The sequence below is a fragment of the Quercus lobata genome, chromosome 8 (assembly GCF_001633185.2).
Source record: "Quercus lobata isolate SW786 chromosome 8, ValleyOak3.0 Primary Assembly, whole genome shotgun sequence".
Taxonomy (NCBI): domain Eukaryota; kingdom Viridiplantae; phylum Streptophyta; class Magnoliopsida; order Fagales; family Fagaceae; genus Quercus; species Quercus lobata.
In genome coordinates, this window is record NC_044911.1 from 26,751,129 (window position 1) to 26,769,807 (window position 18,679).

Consider the following 18,679-nt stretch of genomic DNA (forward strand, 5'->3'; position numbering starts at 1 on the left):
AATTACTAGTTTTTCCTGAACTATTCTTGCTACAATCTTTTTGTGCCTTTTTAAGCCCAAGGGGGCAAGTACTTTCTTCTACAAACGCATTTTCTTTTAAGAGGAATATTTAGATACAGCTTTGGTTTTCCACATGGATTTTTTATGAATGGATAGGTTACACAAGGTCTACAAAGTGGATGAATCATCCCAGGAGGATGAAAATTTGAAGTCCAAAATGGACGAATACAAACAAGTCCATAAAGTGGACGGATCATCCCAGGAGGATGAAAATTTGAAGTCCAAAATGGACGGATATAGAACAAGTCCACAAAGTGGACGGATCATCCCAGGAGGATGAAAATTTGAAGTCCAAAATGGACGGATATAGAACAAGTCCACAAAGTGGACGGATCATCCCAGGAGGATGAAAATTTGAAGTCCAAAATGGACGAATACAAAAAAGTCCACAAAGTGGACGAATCATCCTAGGAGGATGAAAATTTGAAGTCCAAAATGGACGAATACAAACAAGTCCACGAAGTGGACGGATCATCCCAGGAGGATGAAAATTTGAAGTTCGACATGGACGGATATTGACCCAAAGTCCACAAAGTGGACGGAGTATCTCTGAGAAAGTGAACGGATAAATCTAAATGCCCACAAAACACGACGGATCATAAAAGCTTCTTCAGCTCAAGTGGACGGATAAAACGTCCGCAAACATGACAAATCTTAAAAATTCTTCAGATCAAAGAATGAACGAACAGAAATAACGTCCTCAAGGTGGACGGATCATCCAAAGAGGGTGAAAATTTTAAAAAGAAACCCAATAAGGGGATGGATGCAAACAAGGTCCGCAATAATATGGACGAACCGCCATTAGAAAGTTCAGAGTTGATGGTTTAGCTCGAAAATATTAGAATACAAGGTGCAAATCTAAAAAGCCAAAAAAATTAAAATACTCGGTAGGACGGCCTTCACAAGTAGAACAAAATGAACGGATGCATTCAACAGAAACAACAAAGCTGAATAATATTAAGCCCTTGAAAGGAAATGTTTACATATTATCCACAACGAATGAAAATTGTTCTCCAAATATATATAAAAAAAAATAAAAAAATTATCTAACTATGGCAACTGTTGGACTTGAGTGTCAATCGTCTGCCCTACAACGTTTTCCAGATAAGGGGCTTCATTGGCAACAGACTGATGGGCCACCTCCACAACGGGTTGTACTTGTGCATTTTGGGCTTGTACTGACTCCTCATCGCCAAGAACTTCGTCATCAGCAAAGAGGTCATCAGTGTCCTCTGAGGCGACGGGTATGACGGAGGTTTGAGCTTGGTCCTCAACCTTGATGTTTGAAACGTCCAAGTCTGGGTAGGCCTTCTTAATCTGACGGATGGCATCATCGAAGCCTTAAAGGAAGGAGTCTCCTAGTTCTGAAATCAGGGCGTCAGAGTCACAGTACTCATGTATCGCAACCTCCTTAGCCTGACGTACCTCATCGTTCAGGTCTTGTATCTCCTTGTTCTTGCCTTCAAGGGCCTTCTTCGCCTCCTCCGTACTCTGCTCAGGACTTTTTCTCGCTTTTTTTGAAAGTTCAAGCTTTTTCTCCATCTTGGGTTTCCAACTTCGCAGTTGGTTCAGCTCATCCTCCGTCTGCTTTGATTTCGCCTGTACACGTTCCAAGGTCGTCTCGTGGCTGAGGTATCGTCCCATCAGCCCTTTCATCATAACCATTGCCTGAAATAAAAAAAAGGGGAGTTAGATTGAAAGCTAAAGTAATGGACGGTGGTAAAGGAGACAGGTAGGGTTACTTGAGAAATTGCAAAAAGGCCCGTCTCCCCCATGGCCTCCGTAGAGTGATTCCCCAAGTCCTCATAGTCCTCCGAGTAAATAATGGATGAGATCTACTCCAACGCATGTTTAGAATCCTCTTGAAGAAGGACGAGCGGCTTTTCTTGGTCTGTCGACGGACCCTTCATGATGCCTTTGCCGACCCCGTGTTTCGTTGGGGTGGCCATCTTCGCAGCCTCAGCCATAAGCCCTACGACGGGCTCCAAGGATACTTTTGCCTTTTTGGTAGGACGATTCCCCTTAGGCAGCGGTTTCCTCTTTACGAACGGGATACTTGGGCCCGTCCCAGTGGGAGCCACGTCACATGTTTCTTTCTTCTTTGTGGCCTTTGACCTGATCAACACTCTCCTCTTAGCATCGTCCATTTCTGAAAAGGAAGACGGGAAATGTTAGCTACCAAAATGAAAATAAAGACCGTTCAAATAAGAGTAAAGATGACGGACTTACGTCTTCGAGTCTTTTCCTCGTACTTGACAGCTGCTGGCGTTGGCTCTGGTCCGTCGCAATACCAGTGGATGGTGTAAGGTTGAATTTATTCAACCATCTAATTGGCTTTATTCCGTGCCAAATTTGCTTGTAATTCAGCATTTAGTAACCCTGTATTTAGGTGGGATTGATGTAAGGGTAGAGAGTGAGATAGAGTGAAGTTTGCTCAAGAGTGTGCAAGAAAACAGAGTGTCGCGGCTGGGACTCGCGGGTGACTCGCGGCTGCAAGCCGCCAGAAGCTGCACACGTGCCAAGCATGTTGGAAGATGAACAGTCATGCTAGCTGGAGCACTACAGGACAAAACAGGACAACTGGCCATACGGTTATCTCGCGACTGGATCTCGCGACTTAGTCAAGCCGCGAGGTCAAGCCGCGAGCCACCCCTGTTTTGTAAAAACCTGACGTTTCACATTCCTCTCCACTCCAGTATAAATACCCCTATTACCCACGATTGAAAGAGAGCTTCCAGAGAGAATTTTGAGAGAGAAACCCTAAAGAAAAACTAGATTGATTCACACACAATCTATACCTTAGAGACTCTTCAAATTCCTCAACTCTCTTCCTCTCCATTGTCAAATCCTTGAGAGGCATTATACCAAACCAGGTTCTCACCATCATCATCATTGTGAGATTGCTGTTTCGATTTCTGGGAAGCAGTTAGGAAGGAACTAATCTTCATTGGTTGATGCTACGGTGTAGTAGCGGAATCCGGGAAGCTAGAAAAGAAAAAGGTTCGGCGTAACCTCGTTGGAGCAAGAAGCTTGGAGGGCTTAGGTGCACTGGGTAGATTAGGCTTGGAGGGTCTATTGCTGTCCTTGTATCCCAACTATATTTTCTAGTGGATTGATTACCGCTTGGAGGGCGGCGGAGAGGTTTTTCGCCGAGAGCTTCGGTTTCCTCTTCGATAACACATCGCGTGTTGTCTTTGTGTTTGCATCTTCTATCTTTGCCTTTTTATTTATCTGCTGTGGATATTAATCTGTTATGGCTTAGATAGTATTTAATCAATTTCGTTTGATAGCATATGTTAAGTTTCCGCACACTAGTTGTTTGACATATTGCTTGAATTGATTAAGTTGTTATTTGGGGGTCTAAACGTTCAAAGGTGTTTTTGTACACGTTTTTGAACTTTCAATTGGTATCAGAGCGGGTACTCTTGTTGTGGTTTAAATACCTAAGTGTGATCCTTGACCCCTTGTGTTTATTTGCCATGGATTGTGCCTTGTATGATTCTTTGCATGATTTGGTTGGTGATGAATGTAACATGCCATGTATTTGTGAAAATGCCTCTATGAGTGTTAATCCTCATAAGTGTGATGACATGTTATTTGAATCCATGGGTGTTGTTGACAAACTCTTGAAGAAAAATGCTAAGAAGTTTCAAAAGAATTTGAGCAAGTTATTTTGTGAAAAGGATGATTTGATTGCTAAGCTCAATGAATCCAACAAATTGGTTGAGAAATATAAAAAACTTGCTGAAATTTCTCTTGAAAAGCTGAAAGAGTTTGAATGTTTGAATATGGACTTGGATGCTAAACTTGTTTTGTCTAACAAACTTGTTGATGAGTTAAAATGTGAAAATGAATCTCTTAAGATGCATGCCAAGTGTTTGATTGCTGAACCTATTGCTAAAAAGGATGATAATATTTGTTACAATCATGTTGTGGTACCCGATTTTGTGCCTAGTGTGTGTTCTACCTTAAAGGACAAATCGGTGTACATTCCTCCACATAAAAGAAATCAAAAGGTGGAGAGAAAGGCTGTTAAGTCAAAGCCTTCGTTTAGGTCTCAACCTAAGGTTTTGAATGGATCTAAGTTTGTTCCAACTTGCCACCACTGCGGTGTGATTGGTCATATAAGACCTTAATGTCATAAGTTGAAGAGGGAACAAAACCATGTTGCTAGATCCCTTCCCAAAAAGCCTAGTGGACCTAAACACATTGTTTGTCACCATTGTGGTGCCTTTGGTCATCTAAGACCTCAATGCTCTAAGTTTCATGATTTTAAAAGAATCAAAAGAAAAGAGAAACTTGAGCTTTTTGGAAGTGCTAAAAAGAGTAAACCGGTTTTGAGTGAAAATAGCATGTTGTTAAAGAAAATGTTTAATGCTCTTAACTCCTTGTCTATGTGCATCTCCGGTTCTCATTCTTCCAACCCTTGTCTCACTTCTCTTGAGATACTCATTCCAAACAATCATTCCGTTTGGATGAGGAAGGGTTCCTATGGTTGAGCCTTTGCTCTTTTGGTCCTTGATCTAATTCTTTCGATCTTTGTAGGACCCTTCATGCATTAAATGTCATAACTTCATGCATTTTGTGCATCTTGCATCTATTTATATGCATTGTTTTGTTTTTTATCTTACTTTTATATTTCAGTTTTGTGTGAGTAAAAAATCCAAAACCACATAAAAAGTGAAAAATTCAAAAAGTTTGATCGTATATGTTTGAGCACATATCACATGTGAGTTTGGCCTTGTACCTTTGTACAAATGGCTTTGTGCATTTACGAGCTTAGCTTGTTATTTTTGCACTTATATCTTTGTGGGAAAAATCTTGACATCTTTGTGTGATTATTGTAAATCGATCTTCAAGCTTGTCATGAATGATTTGTCAATAGTCATGTTGGTTTTGATACATGCGTAGACTCGTGCTTATATCTCTTCCCACTCTTTTATTTTTATTGTTTAAAGAGCTCAATAAATGTAAATCTCAAAATGAAAAGAGATAATGAGCTGCAAAATCCGTCGCACATACTAGTATTCGACTAGGAAAAAGGGAAAGCGACTTATATGAAAATGTATGATGCCCAAAAAGCCAAAGGCTTGTTCATCAATTTGAAATATCAAAAATTTCAGGCATCAATCTCAAAAATGAGATGTATTGCTCAAAATGAGTTGTATTGATTCAAAATGATCAAATGTTATGAATTGTAAAGAAGCCAAATGAAAAGCTTCATCATATGTAATCATTTTCTTGTGGGAGGTCATATATGCTCATTTCTATAATTGAGATAGACCACTTGACTTAGCACTAGTTGTGTATGACTTGATTGAATTGATCATTGAAGTTTCACTCTAGACTAAGGACTATTCCACATTTGATACACACACACAACACACATGCCTAATGTTCAATGAATGTCTTATTCATTTGTTAGATTGTACTTGTCTAAATGTGATGTGTGTGTGCTCAATCTTATATGGATTAATCCAAAAATATTTTTGATCATTTTATATGTTTTTGGAAGTGATTTTTATCACTTTTTGTGTTTATGTTTAGTGCTTACTGTGTTTTTCAATGTTTAAACATGTTCTGGTTTGAAAAACAAGTGTCAGATTTTTTGGCCACTCATTTTGGCTACTTGCGTGAGCTGCCAGCAAGCTGCCAGTTTTGGCTACTCGGTTTGGTGGCTTGCAAGCCACGAGTCTAAGCCGCGAGTTCATACAGAGAGGTTTCGCGGCTCACTCGCGACTTGGCTCGCGACTCGCCAGTCGCGAGTCGCTCAGAATCAACTTTTTAAAGAGCTTTTTCGTGGGAAACTTGTTTTAAACCTCTCCCATCCTCTCTAAAACCCCTCTTTCAATATTTTTACATCAAAACCCAACCAATTTGAATGGTTTTTCAATCCATTAACATCTCTAAGGTAATTATAAACTCTTTTCATTGATTTTGATCCTTAGATTATGTTTTGGAGAGTTTTGTACTCTTGGTTGGGATTTTCATCATAGGGGTTGGGAAAACTTATTTTTTGTCAATTTTCTTCATGGGATTGGTTTCTTTTGTTGATATGCATTGGATGTTGGCCCCTTGTGGCAGAAAGAACATGTATTAAGGGTGATTTTCATGTTGTTCATGCATTGTTTCACATTATTGTTCATAGTGTGCATGCTAAGTGTTTGATAAAATGCCTCTTAGACATTTTCTCGCTTGTTTGGACTCCGATGAGTACCAAAATTTGGGGTTTCTCATGTTTCCTCATTAGGAACATGTTTGGTTCATTGGTTGTGTATTTAACACACCTTGCCCCACATGTGCATTTTTCATGCATTGGTCGTGCATTGCACTTAGCCACCTCTTGCACACACCTTTGCTACTCTTGTCATGCATTGGTCTACACATTGCTTCTTCATCCTAGCATGTCATGTCTGTCTTATGCTTTGTAGCATTTTACTTTGTCATGGGTTTGAGCTTCATTTTCTCATTCATCTTGCACCCCTCATGCATCATTAGCATTGTTCATACCTTCTTCTCTTGCCCTCGTTTCTTCTTGACCCTTTGTCTATTCCTGACAAAAAGGGGGAGAGTATACTTTAGAGAATGTTTCGGAGTATTTTGTCATTTCTATATGACTCTTGTGCACATCCTTAGGGGGAGAAATTCTATTTCTCATGCACATTTGTAGGGGGAGAGATATTCCATAGGGGAGATGCATATACCAAGGGGGAGAAGACATTGTGTTAACTAGAAAACCTTGTTCTGTTTGTTTTCTTGTTGGCTTTATGGTGCTTTGTGTTATGCTTTGGTGTTCTCATTGCATCATGTTTGTGCTTTGGACATGCATATGTCCCTATGTTATTATGCTTCATTGAATGCATGTTCAGATGATCATTTGCTTTGCTATGTGATCATTGCAGTCTTTTCTATACTTGTTATATTATACTTGTCATTTATTACTTGCTTTACCTTGAGGGTCTAATGTGTTTTGTGCAAGTGTTTCAGGGTACAAGTATATATATGTTCCAAGTGCATCACAGCTTCTCATCACTTTGAAGGGGAGAAATTTTAAGCACTTTTAGTTTATATTGTTTAAGTTTTTATTCAATATAATGTGTTTGTACCCATGTGCTTGTGTAAGCTTTTAGGGTTTATGTCTTTTGCATAGTTTGTAGGCTTTATGGTATGTACCTTGCTTAATGCAGCCTTTATGCTATGTTGAAATCAGTACTTTAATTTAAATGGTATGCATTTTGGTTTATGTACTGTCACTCTTGTGCCCTTGTAGGATTGTTCCTAGATGCATATGCCTTGTGTGATATGCATTGGTTGAGTGTTGAGCATACAAGTGTCTTGCCTTGTGCTTGTTAACTTGTATGTCCTTTTGTTCATTCCAAGTGTGAATGAGCACTGTGATCACTACTTTGTGGTGTTCACTTGGTTGATCAAGCCATGGTTTGTTTCATAACTCCATCTTTGCTTGATCACATATTGCTTGTTTCATATGCATTATATAATTTTCTACTTACAATGATCATGGTGTATTGTTGTGTTTCAGGATTATTATGTTCATATGATTCAAGTGCTTCACAGCTTCTAGAGTTAGGTGTGAGTGAGTTTTGTTCAACTGTTCCCAACTCACATGTTAAGTCTAGAGTCTGTTTTAGGGTTTTGTCACGGAATAGCCAAAGGGGGAGATTGTAAGGTTGAATTTATTCAACCATCTAATTGGCTTTATTCCGTGCCAAATTTGCTTGTAATTCAGCATTTAGTAACCCTGTATTTAGGTGGGATTGATGTAAGGGTAGAGAGTGAGATAGAGTGAAGTTTGCTCAAGAGTGTGCAAGAAAACAGAGTGTCGCGGCTGGGACTCGCGGGTGACTCGCGGCTGCAAGTCGCCAGAAGCTGCACACGTGCCAAGCATGCTGGAAGATGAACAGTCATGCTAGCTGGAGTATTACAGGACAAAACAGGACAACTGGCCATACGGTTATCTCGCGACTGGATCTCGCGACTTAGTCAAGCCGCGAGGTCAAGCCGCGAGCCACCCCTGTTTTGTAAAAACCTGACGTTTCACATTCCTCTCCACTCCAGTATAAATACCCCTATTACCCACGATTGAAAGAGAGCTTCCAGAGAGAATTTTGAGAGAGACAACCCAAAGAAACTAGATGATTCCACACTAATCTATACCTATAAGAGACTCTTCAAATTCCTCAACTCTCTTCTCTCCATTGTTTATCTTGAGGAGGCTTTATTTACCAAAACCAGGTCTCACCATTATCATCATTGTGAGACTGCTGTTTTGGATTTCTGGGAAGCAGTTAGGGAAGGAACCAATCTTCATTTGGTATGCTACGTCTTAGTAGCGGAAATTCGGGAAGCTAGAAAAAGAAAAAGGTTCGGGCGTAACCTCGTTGGAGAAGAAACTTGGAGGGGCTAGGTGCACTGGGTTAGATTAGGCTTGGAGGGTCTATTGCTTGTCCTTGTATCCCCAACTATATTTTTCTAGTGGATTGATTTACGCTTGGAGGGCGGCGGAGAGGTTTTTCGCCGAGGACTTCGGTTTCCTCTTCGATAACACATCGCGTGTTGTCTTTGTGTTTGCATCTTCCTTCCTCTCTATCTTTGCCTTTTTATTTATCTGCTGTGGATATTAATCTGTTATGGCTTAGATAGTATTTAATCAATTTCGTTTGATAGCATATGTTAAGTTTCCGTACACTAGTTGTTTGACATATTGCTTGAATTGATTAAGTTGTTATTTGGGGGTCTAAACGTTCAAAGGTGTTTTTGTACACGTTTTTGAACTTTCAGATGGTATTAAGTGTAACCAATTTCACCCAAGTCCTTTCTTCCAGCAGGGTCTTAGAAAAAAAAATTTCGAGGAAGGCAAACTCCTTGATATCAACTTGGGGACGTCGTCTGACTGCAAAGAAAGGAAGAACGGTTAAAATTGTTAAAGAAGTTATGAAATGAACGGTAAAAATTTTTTTTACACACTAGGACGGATGCATACTGGACGGGTGTAATCTGCCCCAAGTCGTGTCGACGGGCATATGCTCCGTGTCCCCTGGGTGGCACATCCAACCGTCACCTTCTAGGAAGAAGTAACGGCTCTTCCAATCCCTATTTGAGTCCAGTGTGTCGTAAATAACCTTCAACAGTGGACTCCTCGGTACAAAACTATACATCCCTCTGGACCTATCAATCTCATCCGAACGATAGCAGTGAAGGAACTCCCTCACCGTCAGCCTCTTGGCACCGTCGGTCATGGCGCTGTACAAGACCTCCATTGCTATAAAGACCCTCCAAGCATTCAAGGAAACTTGGTTGACGGATAGTCCCAGGTATTTGAGGAGCTCACGGTGAAGGGAACTTAGTGGAAACCTAAGTCCTGCCTTCAACATCTGCTCATATACTCCGACACCCTCTACTCTGTCATAATAGCATTTCTCGGACTTATAGGGCAGACGGATGGAGATGCTATCCGGAATTTGGTAGTTATCTCTAAATGTTTTGAAGTGGTTTTCCTTGATGATGGACACGAAGTTATTCACCGTCCATTCTGGTAGCATGACGAACTCCCTAAGTCCATCAGCACCTATGACAGATCTTACTATCTGTTCCTCACCGTCATCAGAAGCCTCTTCTTATTCAACCACCTCCACATCCTCATTTGTTAAGGACGAGGAGGAGGCAGACGGACTCCTATCTTCGTTTGGACTCTCTTGGTCTTTATGACCGGACGGATATACTTCCTTGTAATCCACCCCGTCACGGACAACTGATTGATTATTTGACACACTAGACATTTCCTACACGTAACGACAAAACCTAAGACTTTGACGGATCTAGATATTATGATGGGTGTGTAAAGTTTAGAAGAATGAACTAAAACTAAAGGGGGAAAAATTATATCTGTAGGATTTATGGGAAGAAAGCACATACCAATCTTGTGAATGAACGGAGGTAGTATGGCGATGACGGACGTAGCAACTAGACGAGGTGGTCTCTGACAGGTATGACAGGTGCGCTCTGACAAGTGATTTTTAGCTGAAAATGGAGAAATGAGAAAGGAAGACTCTGTTATTTATAGGGGAGGTGCACAGAAGATGAAGCGACGCTTCGATCCGAGATAAAATCCAATCAAAGGGCGACACGTGTCATGCCTCATAATGGCTTCCAGACAGCCTGTTAGATGTTGGCGCAGTTGACGGTGTCTGCGACTCCGTCAACCCTTTAGCATTGCTCCGTCAATTCTTTGGCTTTACTCAATCAACCCTTTGGTTTCACCCCGTCATCCCTTTAAGACGAACCGTCATCTACCGAGCTTAGGATCGTCACCCCATGAGTCCTTCCACTCATCTATAACGGACCCATAGGGTGATGGGGGCAACTGAAGGGGATAAAATATGGCTTGACAAGCTTGATTTAATGGGCCTGACGGATCCGGTTTCATGGGCCGACGAGGAGCTGGCCCAACTTTCGCCAAGGCCATCGCTAGTAGATACAATAACAACCCTGGATGAAGAGTGCTTGTTGCCTACGACTGGATCATCCTAGAATCCTAAAGAAAATAGGAATCCTAGCGCAAAAGGGATTCCAGAAGATATACACGCCGAAGGAAGATCTTTTCTACAAGGAAAGATCTTGCTCACCATGTTTGGAAATATTCAAGTAGAGTCCTATAAGGAAAAGACTTCAACACCAAGGAAGAGAGTCCAACCTTCTACTACTATAAAAGCCCCAATGCCCTTACAAATCGAGGTACGCATAATTTACCCTCTCTAGCACTCTAGAGTTGTGAGAATAGTTCTAACTTGACATTCGGAGGGTATTTGGCCAGCACCACACTGGTGCTCTCTGTTGGGTCTCCTCTTTTTTTTGTTGTGCAGGTGCTACTTTGAGCACGCGAGTATTGCGTGGCTTATTGGTGATTTTTTCGGCATCATCATACATAAATTGATTATACTCAAAAATGATAATCCATGACAAATAACTCAAAATAATATTTGCATCATCTTGTCTAATAAACTCCATTCAAGTCAGTTTTATAATCATGTTCATTTTGTAAATTTATTTCTTCATTAAAATTTTCTTTATCATCATCAACATTGATTATCTCTTCTTATTCTTATATTTTAATAACTTTTTTAAAAAATATTTCTTCTCAGCATTCTAGCTTTTTATACTTATAAGTATAGCAATAATGAAACAAAATAAAAACAAAAATAATTATATTGTCAATTATTACCCTATTCATAGTAATAATATAGAAAAGAAATTTGCAAATATGAAAGTAAAGTGTAATCAATGGTGGAACTAGAATTTTTACTTTGGGGGGGGGGGGGAGACTAAACTATTACATTTATTCACAATTCAAGAAAAACTCTAAGTACCACACACACACACCCATAAACACACATAAGTCTTGGATTTTTAATTCCAAAGTGAGTCATAACTCATATATATTGCATACAAAAGTTATATTTCTACAAAATTATCTTATATGAAAGCTTTACATCTTTCTTTTACTATCCATTTTGCAAATAATCCAAACAAGGTCAATATCTCCTTTTATGGTGAATAGTGAAGTGTCATATTTTGTTAATGTCTTGCTGAGATCAATGGTTTATTAACATCATTGCATGCATGTCAGATATGCAGCCATTGTCAATCATGGAGCCCGGGCTTGAGGATGTCAGACTCTTGAGGTGGCAAGCAGATCATCGATCCACTTTGCTATGGGAAAGCCCTATCAATGTTCAAGTACATAGTTGTACTAAACTTCGGGCATTTGGTTATTATTTTGATGGTGAATGATCCTGTAAACACCGCATTTTGTACCCCTTATGGCTTAGGCCCCCATTCCCCAATGATGCTGAAATTCTAAGACCCAAGGTTGGTTTAGGGCCCAATCAGACATTAAATTGACTTAAGAAATGTTAAAATAAAAAATATAACTTTTAATGAGTAAATAAATATATTTTTGGAAAATAAGGACCAAGGGAACACTCGGCCTGCGCACGCAGGAATCAACCTACGCGCATTGCCACGGTGCATGCGTATGTAGGCTCAAACCTGCGCACGCATGGCGAATTCCAGAAACATAAAAAAGCAAGTTTTCTGCATTAATGCTGAGGTTTTGAATGAATCTCACATTGTCTGGAAGTCTTTCCAAACCCCCATTTTCACAATATAAATAGCCATACATGATACCTTTTCAAAAACACACAGAAATCCTAAGGGAAAATACTAAGATTCACTAGAAATAGTGAATCAAAGGGGGAGTTTTTTACAAAACATCTTCAAGGCAATTTTCTTTTAATTAGGGCCTTTTCTAGTCTTAATCTTTGAAGTTTAAGATTACTAATCATGTTTCTTATTGATTTTGAATAGATTTGACTGAGGGGAACGGTCAAAAATCAAGCTTGGAAAGCTGTGTTTGAGGTATTAATCTAAACTTTCTTTTTCTTTTGTTTTCCTTTTTATGCTTTAATCTTTCTACTTGCTTTAGTTCTTTGTCAATATATGTTTTGTTATCCTTATGTAGTTTTTATGTTTTAAAGCATGTTAGGATGTTAGATTTATCGTTTTGAAGCCTTGCTCTATTTTCTAGGTTTCTAGGGTTTCTGGGGTAGATTCCACGTGCACATAATCCTGCCTACACACTCAGGCTTGTCCATGCGTGCGCATGATCTTTCCCAAAAGCCCTAACCCTAATTTTTCTGAATCTGTTTCTTATTTCACATATAATGCTTTTGTTTTAGATCCTTTTATATATATATATATATATATATATATATATATATTTGTTGTTTTGAGCTCTTGTTTCACATGTTTATTGTTTGTTTGCTTTTCACATGTTAAAATTAGGGTTTATTTTCTTTTTCTTGCTTTGATGTTATGAACATGCATTCACGTGCCCATTCATTGATGCCATAGGTGCTGAGATGCAGTAAGGTAAGTAAGGTAAGTCATGTATTCACATGAACATGCATCTTTGAATATGATCTTGCTTTGACGATAGAGATGAACATGCTTGTTTGGATGAGTTTTTCTTAAAGTATAGAGATGAACATACTTGTTTGGGTTGTGATTTGCCATGCTAGATGAATGCGAGGTTGATATGATATGTATGCTAGATGTATGTTAGGGTATGCCATGATAGATGAATGATTAGGTCTTTTTGGGATGATTGATGCCATGTTGTATGCTTAGATGTATGCTAGTGTATGTGTGAGTTAGAATGAAATATTGAGTGTGCCTTTAATAGAGTTAAGACATAAGACACAACGAGAGGAAGCCAACCCTAGGGTTGGGCGGTTTTGGGTGCCTAACACTTTCCCAAAATCATACCTAAACTCCGAATTTTTAGGAAACTATAGACATTGCATTTTGTACCCTTTACGACTTGGACCCCTGTTACCCAATGATACTGAAATTCTAAGAACCAAGGTTGGTTTACGACCTAATCAAATGCTAAATTGCTTAAGAAATGCTAATATGAAAAATATAATTTTTAATGAGCAAACACTATTTTTAGAAAAATAAAGCTAAGGAAGCCCTCGACTTGTGCACGCAAGAATTAGCCTACACACGCGGCCATGATGCATGCGCACGTAAGCCCGAGCCTGCGCACGCATGTAGGGTTCTAGAAACTATAAAAACAAGTTTTCTGCACTAAATACTAAGGTTTGGAATGAATCCCACATCGTCTGAGAATCGTTCCATACCCCAATTTTCACAATATATATAGCCATACATGGTACCTTTTTAAAACACATAGAAATCCTAAAGGAAAACATTAAGATTCACTAGAAATAGTGAATGAAAGAGGGAATTTTTCACAAAATATCCTCAAGTCAATTTTATTTTTATTAGGGTCTTTTCTGGCCTTGATCTTCGAGTTTAACAATACTAATCACTTTTTTATTGATTGTGAATAGATTTGACTGAGGGGAACGGTCAAAAATCAAGCTTGAAGAGCTTTTGTTTTGAAGTATTGAGTTCTAAACTCTTTTCTCTTTCTTTTTATTTAATCTTGTTGTTAATCTTGTTTCTTTGCCTGTTTCTATGTTTTAAATGTTTGTACAACTTAGTTTTTAGATAGCCTTTGTATTTCTAAGCATGTTAGGTTGTTAGTCTCTTTATTATGTTTGCTTTTCTGTTTTCTGTGCTTGTTGCATTTTTGGGCTAGGGTTCCTAAGCAAGCCTGTGCACGCATGTATCTTACATGCACGCGCAAGTCAAAGTATGCACACACATGCAGCTGGCCTGTGCACACAGGCCTCTACATAGGTGTGGGCACAACGAAAAGTGTGTTGGAGTCGCCACCTAGTTTTTGCAATGATCTAGGAACCATGAATATAGCGTCTTCTCAAGAAAGGACCATTGATCTTACTACCAGGGATATGGTTTCAGAGTTAAGGTATGTTCTTGGGAAGGTGTTAGGCACCTAAGACCGCCCAACCCGAAGGTTAGCCTCCCATCATTGTGTCTTACGTCTTAACCTCGATAAAATCATGTTCAACACTTGTATTCTAACTCACACACACACACTAGCATACATCAAAACATACAACATGGTATCATTCATCCCAAAACACATACATATCCATCCATAAAGCATAAAGAACCAAACCACACACATATACAAACCCTAGCATTCATCTAGCACGTGAAGACCTTATCATATCATACATCTAAAATGAGGCAGCAACTTAATCATGGTAGCATGGTATCATGGCAATCACGAAATTATATAAAGCATGTAATTGGAATTAAAAGACATAAAACAAATATTCAAACAACATACATCATCAAATGCATGTTCATACCAATGCATGACTTACCTTTACTTAACTTTCAGCAACACAGCACCTATGGCATCATGTATGAGCATGTGAATGCATGTACACGTTATCAAAAAAAGGAAAATAATAAACAAACCCTAACTCTAACATGTGATAGCAAACCAAGCAAACAAACATGTGAAATAGAAACTTTGGAAGCATAAAAACATGGAAAGGAAGCTAAACAACATGTGAAAGCAGAAGCAAAACAAACAAAACAAAAATTAGGATTTCTAAGCAGTGGTTTGCGCACACAAGACAAGCCCGTGTACACATAATCAAGTCCGCGTACGCAGGCAAGATTATGCGTATGTAGTTTCTTGCCCAGAAGCCCTAAAAACACAAAAACAAGGCAGAACCTCAAAACGGAAATTCTAACAACCTAACATGCATTTTAAACATACAAACCTAAACTAGAAAAGCATATTAAAACATATTATAACAAACAAACAAAGCAAACAGATAGATTTAAAAGCAGAAATTGAAGTAAAGGAAAAAGAAAAAGTTTAGACTAGATTCCTCAAGGAAAACCTCTTTAAGCTTGATTTTGACCGTTCTCCTCAGTTAAGTCTATTCACAAACCAATAAGAAAGTGATTAGCAATATTAAACTAAAAGGATTGGGGGCCAGAAAAGGTCCCAATCAAACAAAATTGACATAAGGGTGTTTTGTGAAAAACTCCCTTTTGATTCACTATTTTCTAGTGAATCTTGTATTTTTCCCGTGGGATTTCTGTGTGTTTCGAAAATATACCATGTAAGGCTTTATATAGTGGAAAAAATGAGGTTTATAATGGCTCCCAGACGATGTGGGATTCATTTTAAACCTCAATCATTATTGTAGAAAACTTGCATTTTTTATGTTTCTGAAACCCTAGCTACGTACGCAAGAGTGTGCCTACATACGCATGCTTTGGCCCACATAAGCAAGCTGCTGCCCACGTATGTGGGCCGAGGGCCACTTTGGTCATTTTATTTCCAAAAATAGATTTTTGCTCATTTAAAAAGTTATATTTTCCATTTTAACACTTCTCAAGTCAATTTAATATCTGATTGTGCTCTAAATTGGCCTTGGGCCTTTGAGTTTAGGTATCATTGGGGAACGAGGGCTAGAGTCGTAAGGAGTACAAAATGCGATGTCTACAATGGGCACGCATACGTTGTCTAGAAACCCTTATTCAGATTTCTGCTTCATTTTCTTTGCTTTTGCACATGCTATACCTTTGTTTTGATTCCTTTTTTTTTTTTTTTTAGATATAAGTCTCTGCTCTATGTTTGTTTTTTGTTTGTCTTTCACATGATTAAATTAGGATTTATCTTTGGTTGCTTTGTTTTGAAACCATGAACACGCATTCACATGTTTTATGCATTAATGCCATAGGTGCTGAGATGCAGCAAGGTAAGTAAAGGTAAGTCAAGCATTCATATGTATATTCATTTTGTTTGTAATCTTGTTTAGGATTGATGAACATGATATGGAGGTTTGAATAAGCATGTTTGTGTTCTTAATATTTTCCAATGATCCCTTGATGATACCATGATTATTTGCTGCCTATTTTATGCTTTGACTTAATGTTTAAATGCTTACGCCTTGGATATGATATGATGACATGATGCTAGATGAATGCTAGGTTGATATGAGATGCCATGATAGATGTATGTTAGGGTATGTTGTGATATGCCATGATAGATGAATGATTAGATTTTGGGATGATTGATGCCATGATTATATGCTTAGATGTATGTTAGTGTGTGTGTGTGTGTGTGTAGATACAATATTGAATATGCCTTTAATAGGGTTAAGACATAAGACACAAGAAGAGGAAGCCAACCCTAGAGTTGGGCGGTTTTGGGTGCCTAAACACCTTCCCAAAACCGTATCTAAACTCTGAACCCATACTCTGATAGTAAAATAAAAAAAGGTTCTTCCTCGAGAAGACGCTATATATATATATATGTGATAGGCCAAAAACGAATTAACCCTTGTGATTAATTAACCAATTAATTTAGCCAAGTGAATTAATTAAGTTAATTAACATGCAAACACGTGGTAGCACAAATAAGTCACCAGTAAACTAGGTATGCAGCGGAAAATAAATTTGACACGGTGATTTGTTTACAAATGGGGAAAACCAACACGGCAAAAACCCCATCTACCAACTTACAGTTGAACTCTTACCCCAATACCCAATTGGACTTGTTTTGTAGTGACAATTTCTCACTTTGATGCATGGCTCCCAAGTACGTGACTAACCAATTGCGCGGATCCCAATACGCGACTTCAATCACCAACTAGAGAAGGTTGTTAGCTGCAAAGTTCTTCAGTTCATCCCAACGATGAAGTTCAAGAAGATGCTTGGTCACAAAACCCTACGGTGCACAAACATAGCAACTTCTTCAAGAACGATGAACTAGGACAAATTCTGTCTCTAGTCACAATTTGCTTGAACAAACTTTGCTCAACACTTGTGTAACTTGTGAACACTTTGACAGCCCTTAAAATAATCATTTTATATGTCTAAGGTTGTGAGAAAAGAAAGTCCAAACACATAAAACCGGATTGGAGTCAAAATAGAACTAGAATTCTGTTTTTCATAAAGCTCGATAGATACCTGTCTGTCGAGATGCTGTCGAGTAGCTGTCGAGCCACAGGGCTGGAACAACTTCTTAAGCTCAATGGATAGCTAGCTATCGAGCTTTAATGACAAGCACTTCTTCATCTTGTTTCTTGGACAAACTTGCATGTCTTCAACACTTGATCTTGAAACACAATTTCTTCAAGTATTAAACGCATCCTAGATCTACCCAAATACAAGTAAAATGTGTTTTGTCAAAAGATTAGCCAATTACATAAAATAGTGACATATGTTCCTAACAAGTGAATCACATATGTCCTAACAATCTCCATCTTTGACAATCCGTGACAAAACCACAACAAACAAATGAGATATGAGAGAAGTCATAAATCACTCAACTCATATTCACTTGTTGAATACAACAAAATCTATCCTAATACAAACTTTTGAAAAACTTTGCAAGAAGAGAGTTTATGGCAAGTAGACTTTCACAACTTGTATTTCTGAAACACTTTAAACAAAACTCATCAAGGCATCTTTGGGTGAAATAGAAATAATAGATTGCATACAAGTAATAAGAACCATATGTATAAAGAAGAAAAGAAACAATACATGCAAGGATAGGTGAAAAAAACATACATCATCATATAAAGAAAATGAGTACAATGTATGTCAATAATGGTCACAAGACCCATGTACAAGAATAAATGTATCTAAAATAGAGAAAAGAAAAAGATACATGTAATCCTCACTACATCCCTCAATAATATCAACACTCCCCCTAAGAAAATGACCTATACTAACTTTCCCCCTAAGAATGACTGCTCTCATATCCCAAAACTACTCCATTTTTTTTATCACGAGTGACAAAGGGTAAGAGTGTTAAGTAGACATCTCATCGGTAGAGCTAGCATCTCCATCATCATCATTAGAAGCATCATCGTCATCACCATCCTCATCCTTAAAAACGGAAGCCACTGGAGGAGGTGAAGGAGACGCCTCAAGAGGAAAGCCACCCATGGCCGCCTGCCGTCATGTAATATGACCACATGAACGTTCACCTGATACAGCTCTGTGGAGAGTGTATCAAGGCAAGCATCCACTCACTGCAGCTGCGCCATGATGTCCCCTAGTGTTACATCGCTCGAAGAAGAGAAGGGAGCGGATGTGGATGGAGCAGATCGAGATGGAGCTGAACGGGAGG

At 38.8% G+C, this 18,679-nt stretch overlaps 1 protein-coding gene across 1 annotated transcript; it reads right to left on the reverse strand.

Annotated features, from left to right (window-relative positions):
* Positions 1-1,110: 1,110 nt before the first annotated feature.
* LOC115956668 (tropomyosin alpha-1 chain-like) lies at positions 1,111-1,835 on the reverse strand. Its single transcript, XM_031074977.1, has 3 exons — positions 1,803-1,835; positions 1,486-1,728; positions 1,111-1,377 (listed from the first exon to the last, which is right to left on the reverse strand). The coding sequence occupies exons 1-3, from the start codon at positions 1,833-1,835 to the stop codon at positions 1,111-1,113; spliced, it is 543 nt and encodes a 180-aa protein (XP_030930837.1).
* Between the last annotated feature and the right edge of the window lie 16,844 nt (positions 1,836-18,679).

Coding starts and splice junctions, on each gene's coding strand:
- LOC115956668 (XM_031074977.1), bottom strand. CDS start 1,835: ATGGGGGAGACGGGCCTTTTTGCAATTTCTCAA. Junction 1,729..1,802: donor GCCTTTTTGCAATTTCTCAA/GTAACCCTACCT, acceptor TTTTTATTTCAG/GCAATGGTTATGATGAAAGG. Junction 1,378..1,485: donor TACAAGACCTGAACGATGAG/GTACGTCAGGCT, acceptor GCCATCCGTCAG/ATTAAGAAGGCCTACCCAGA.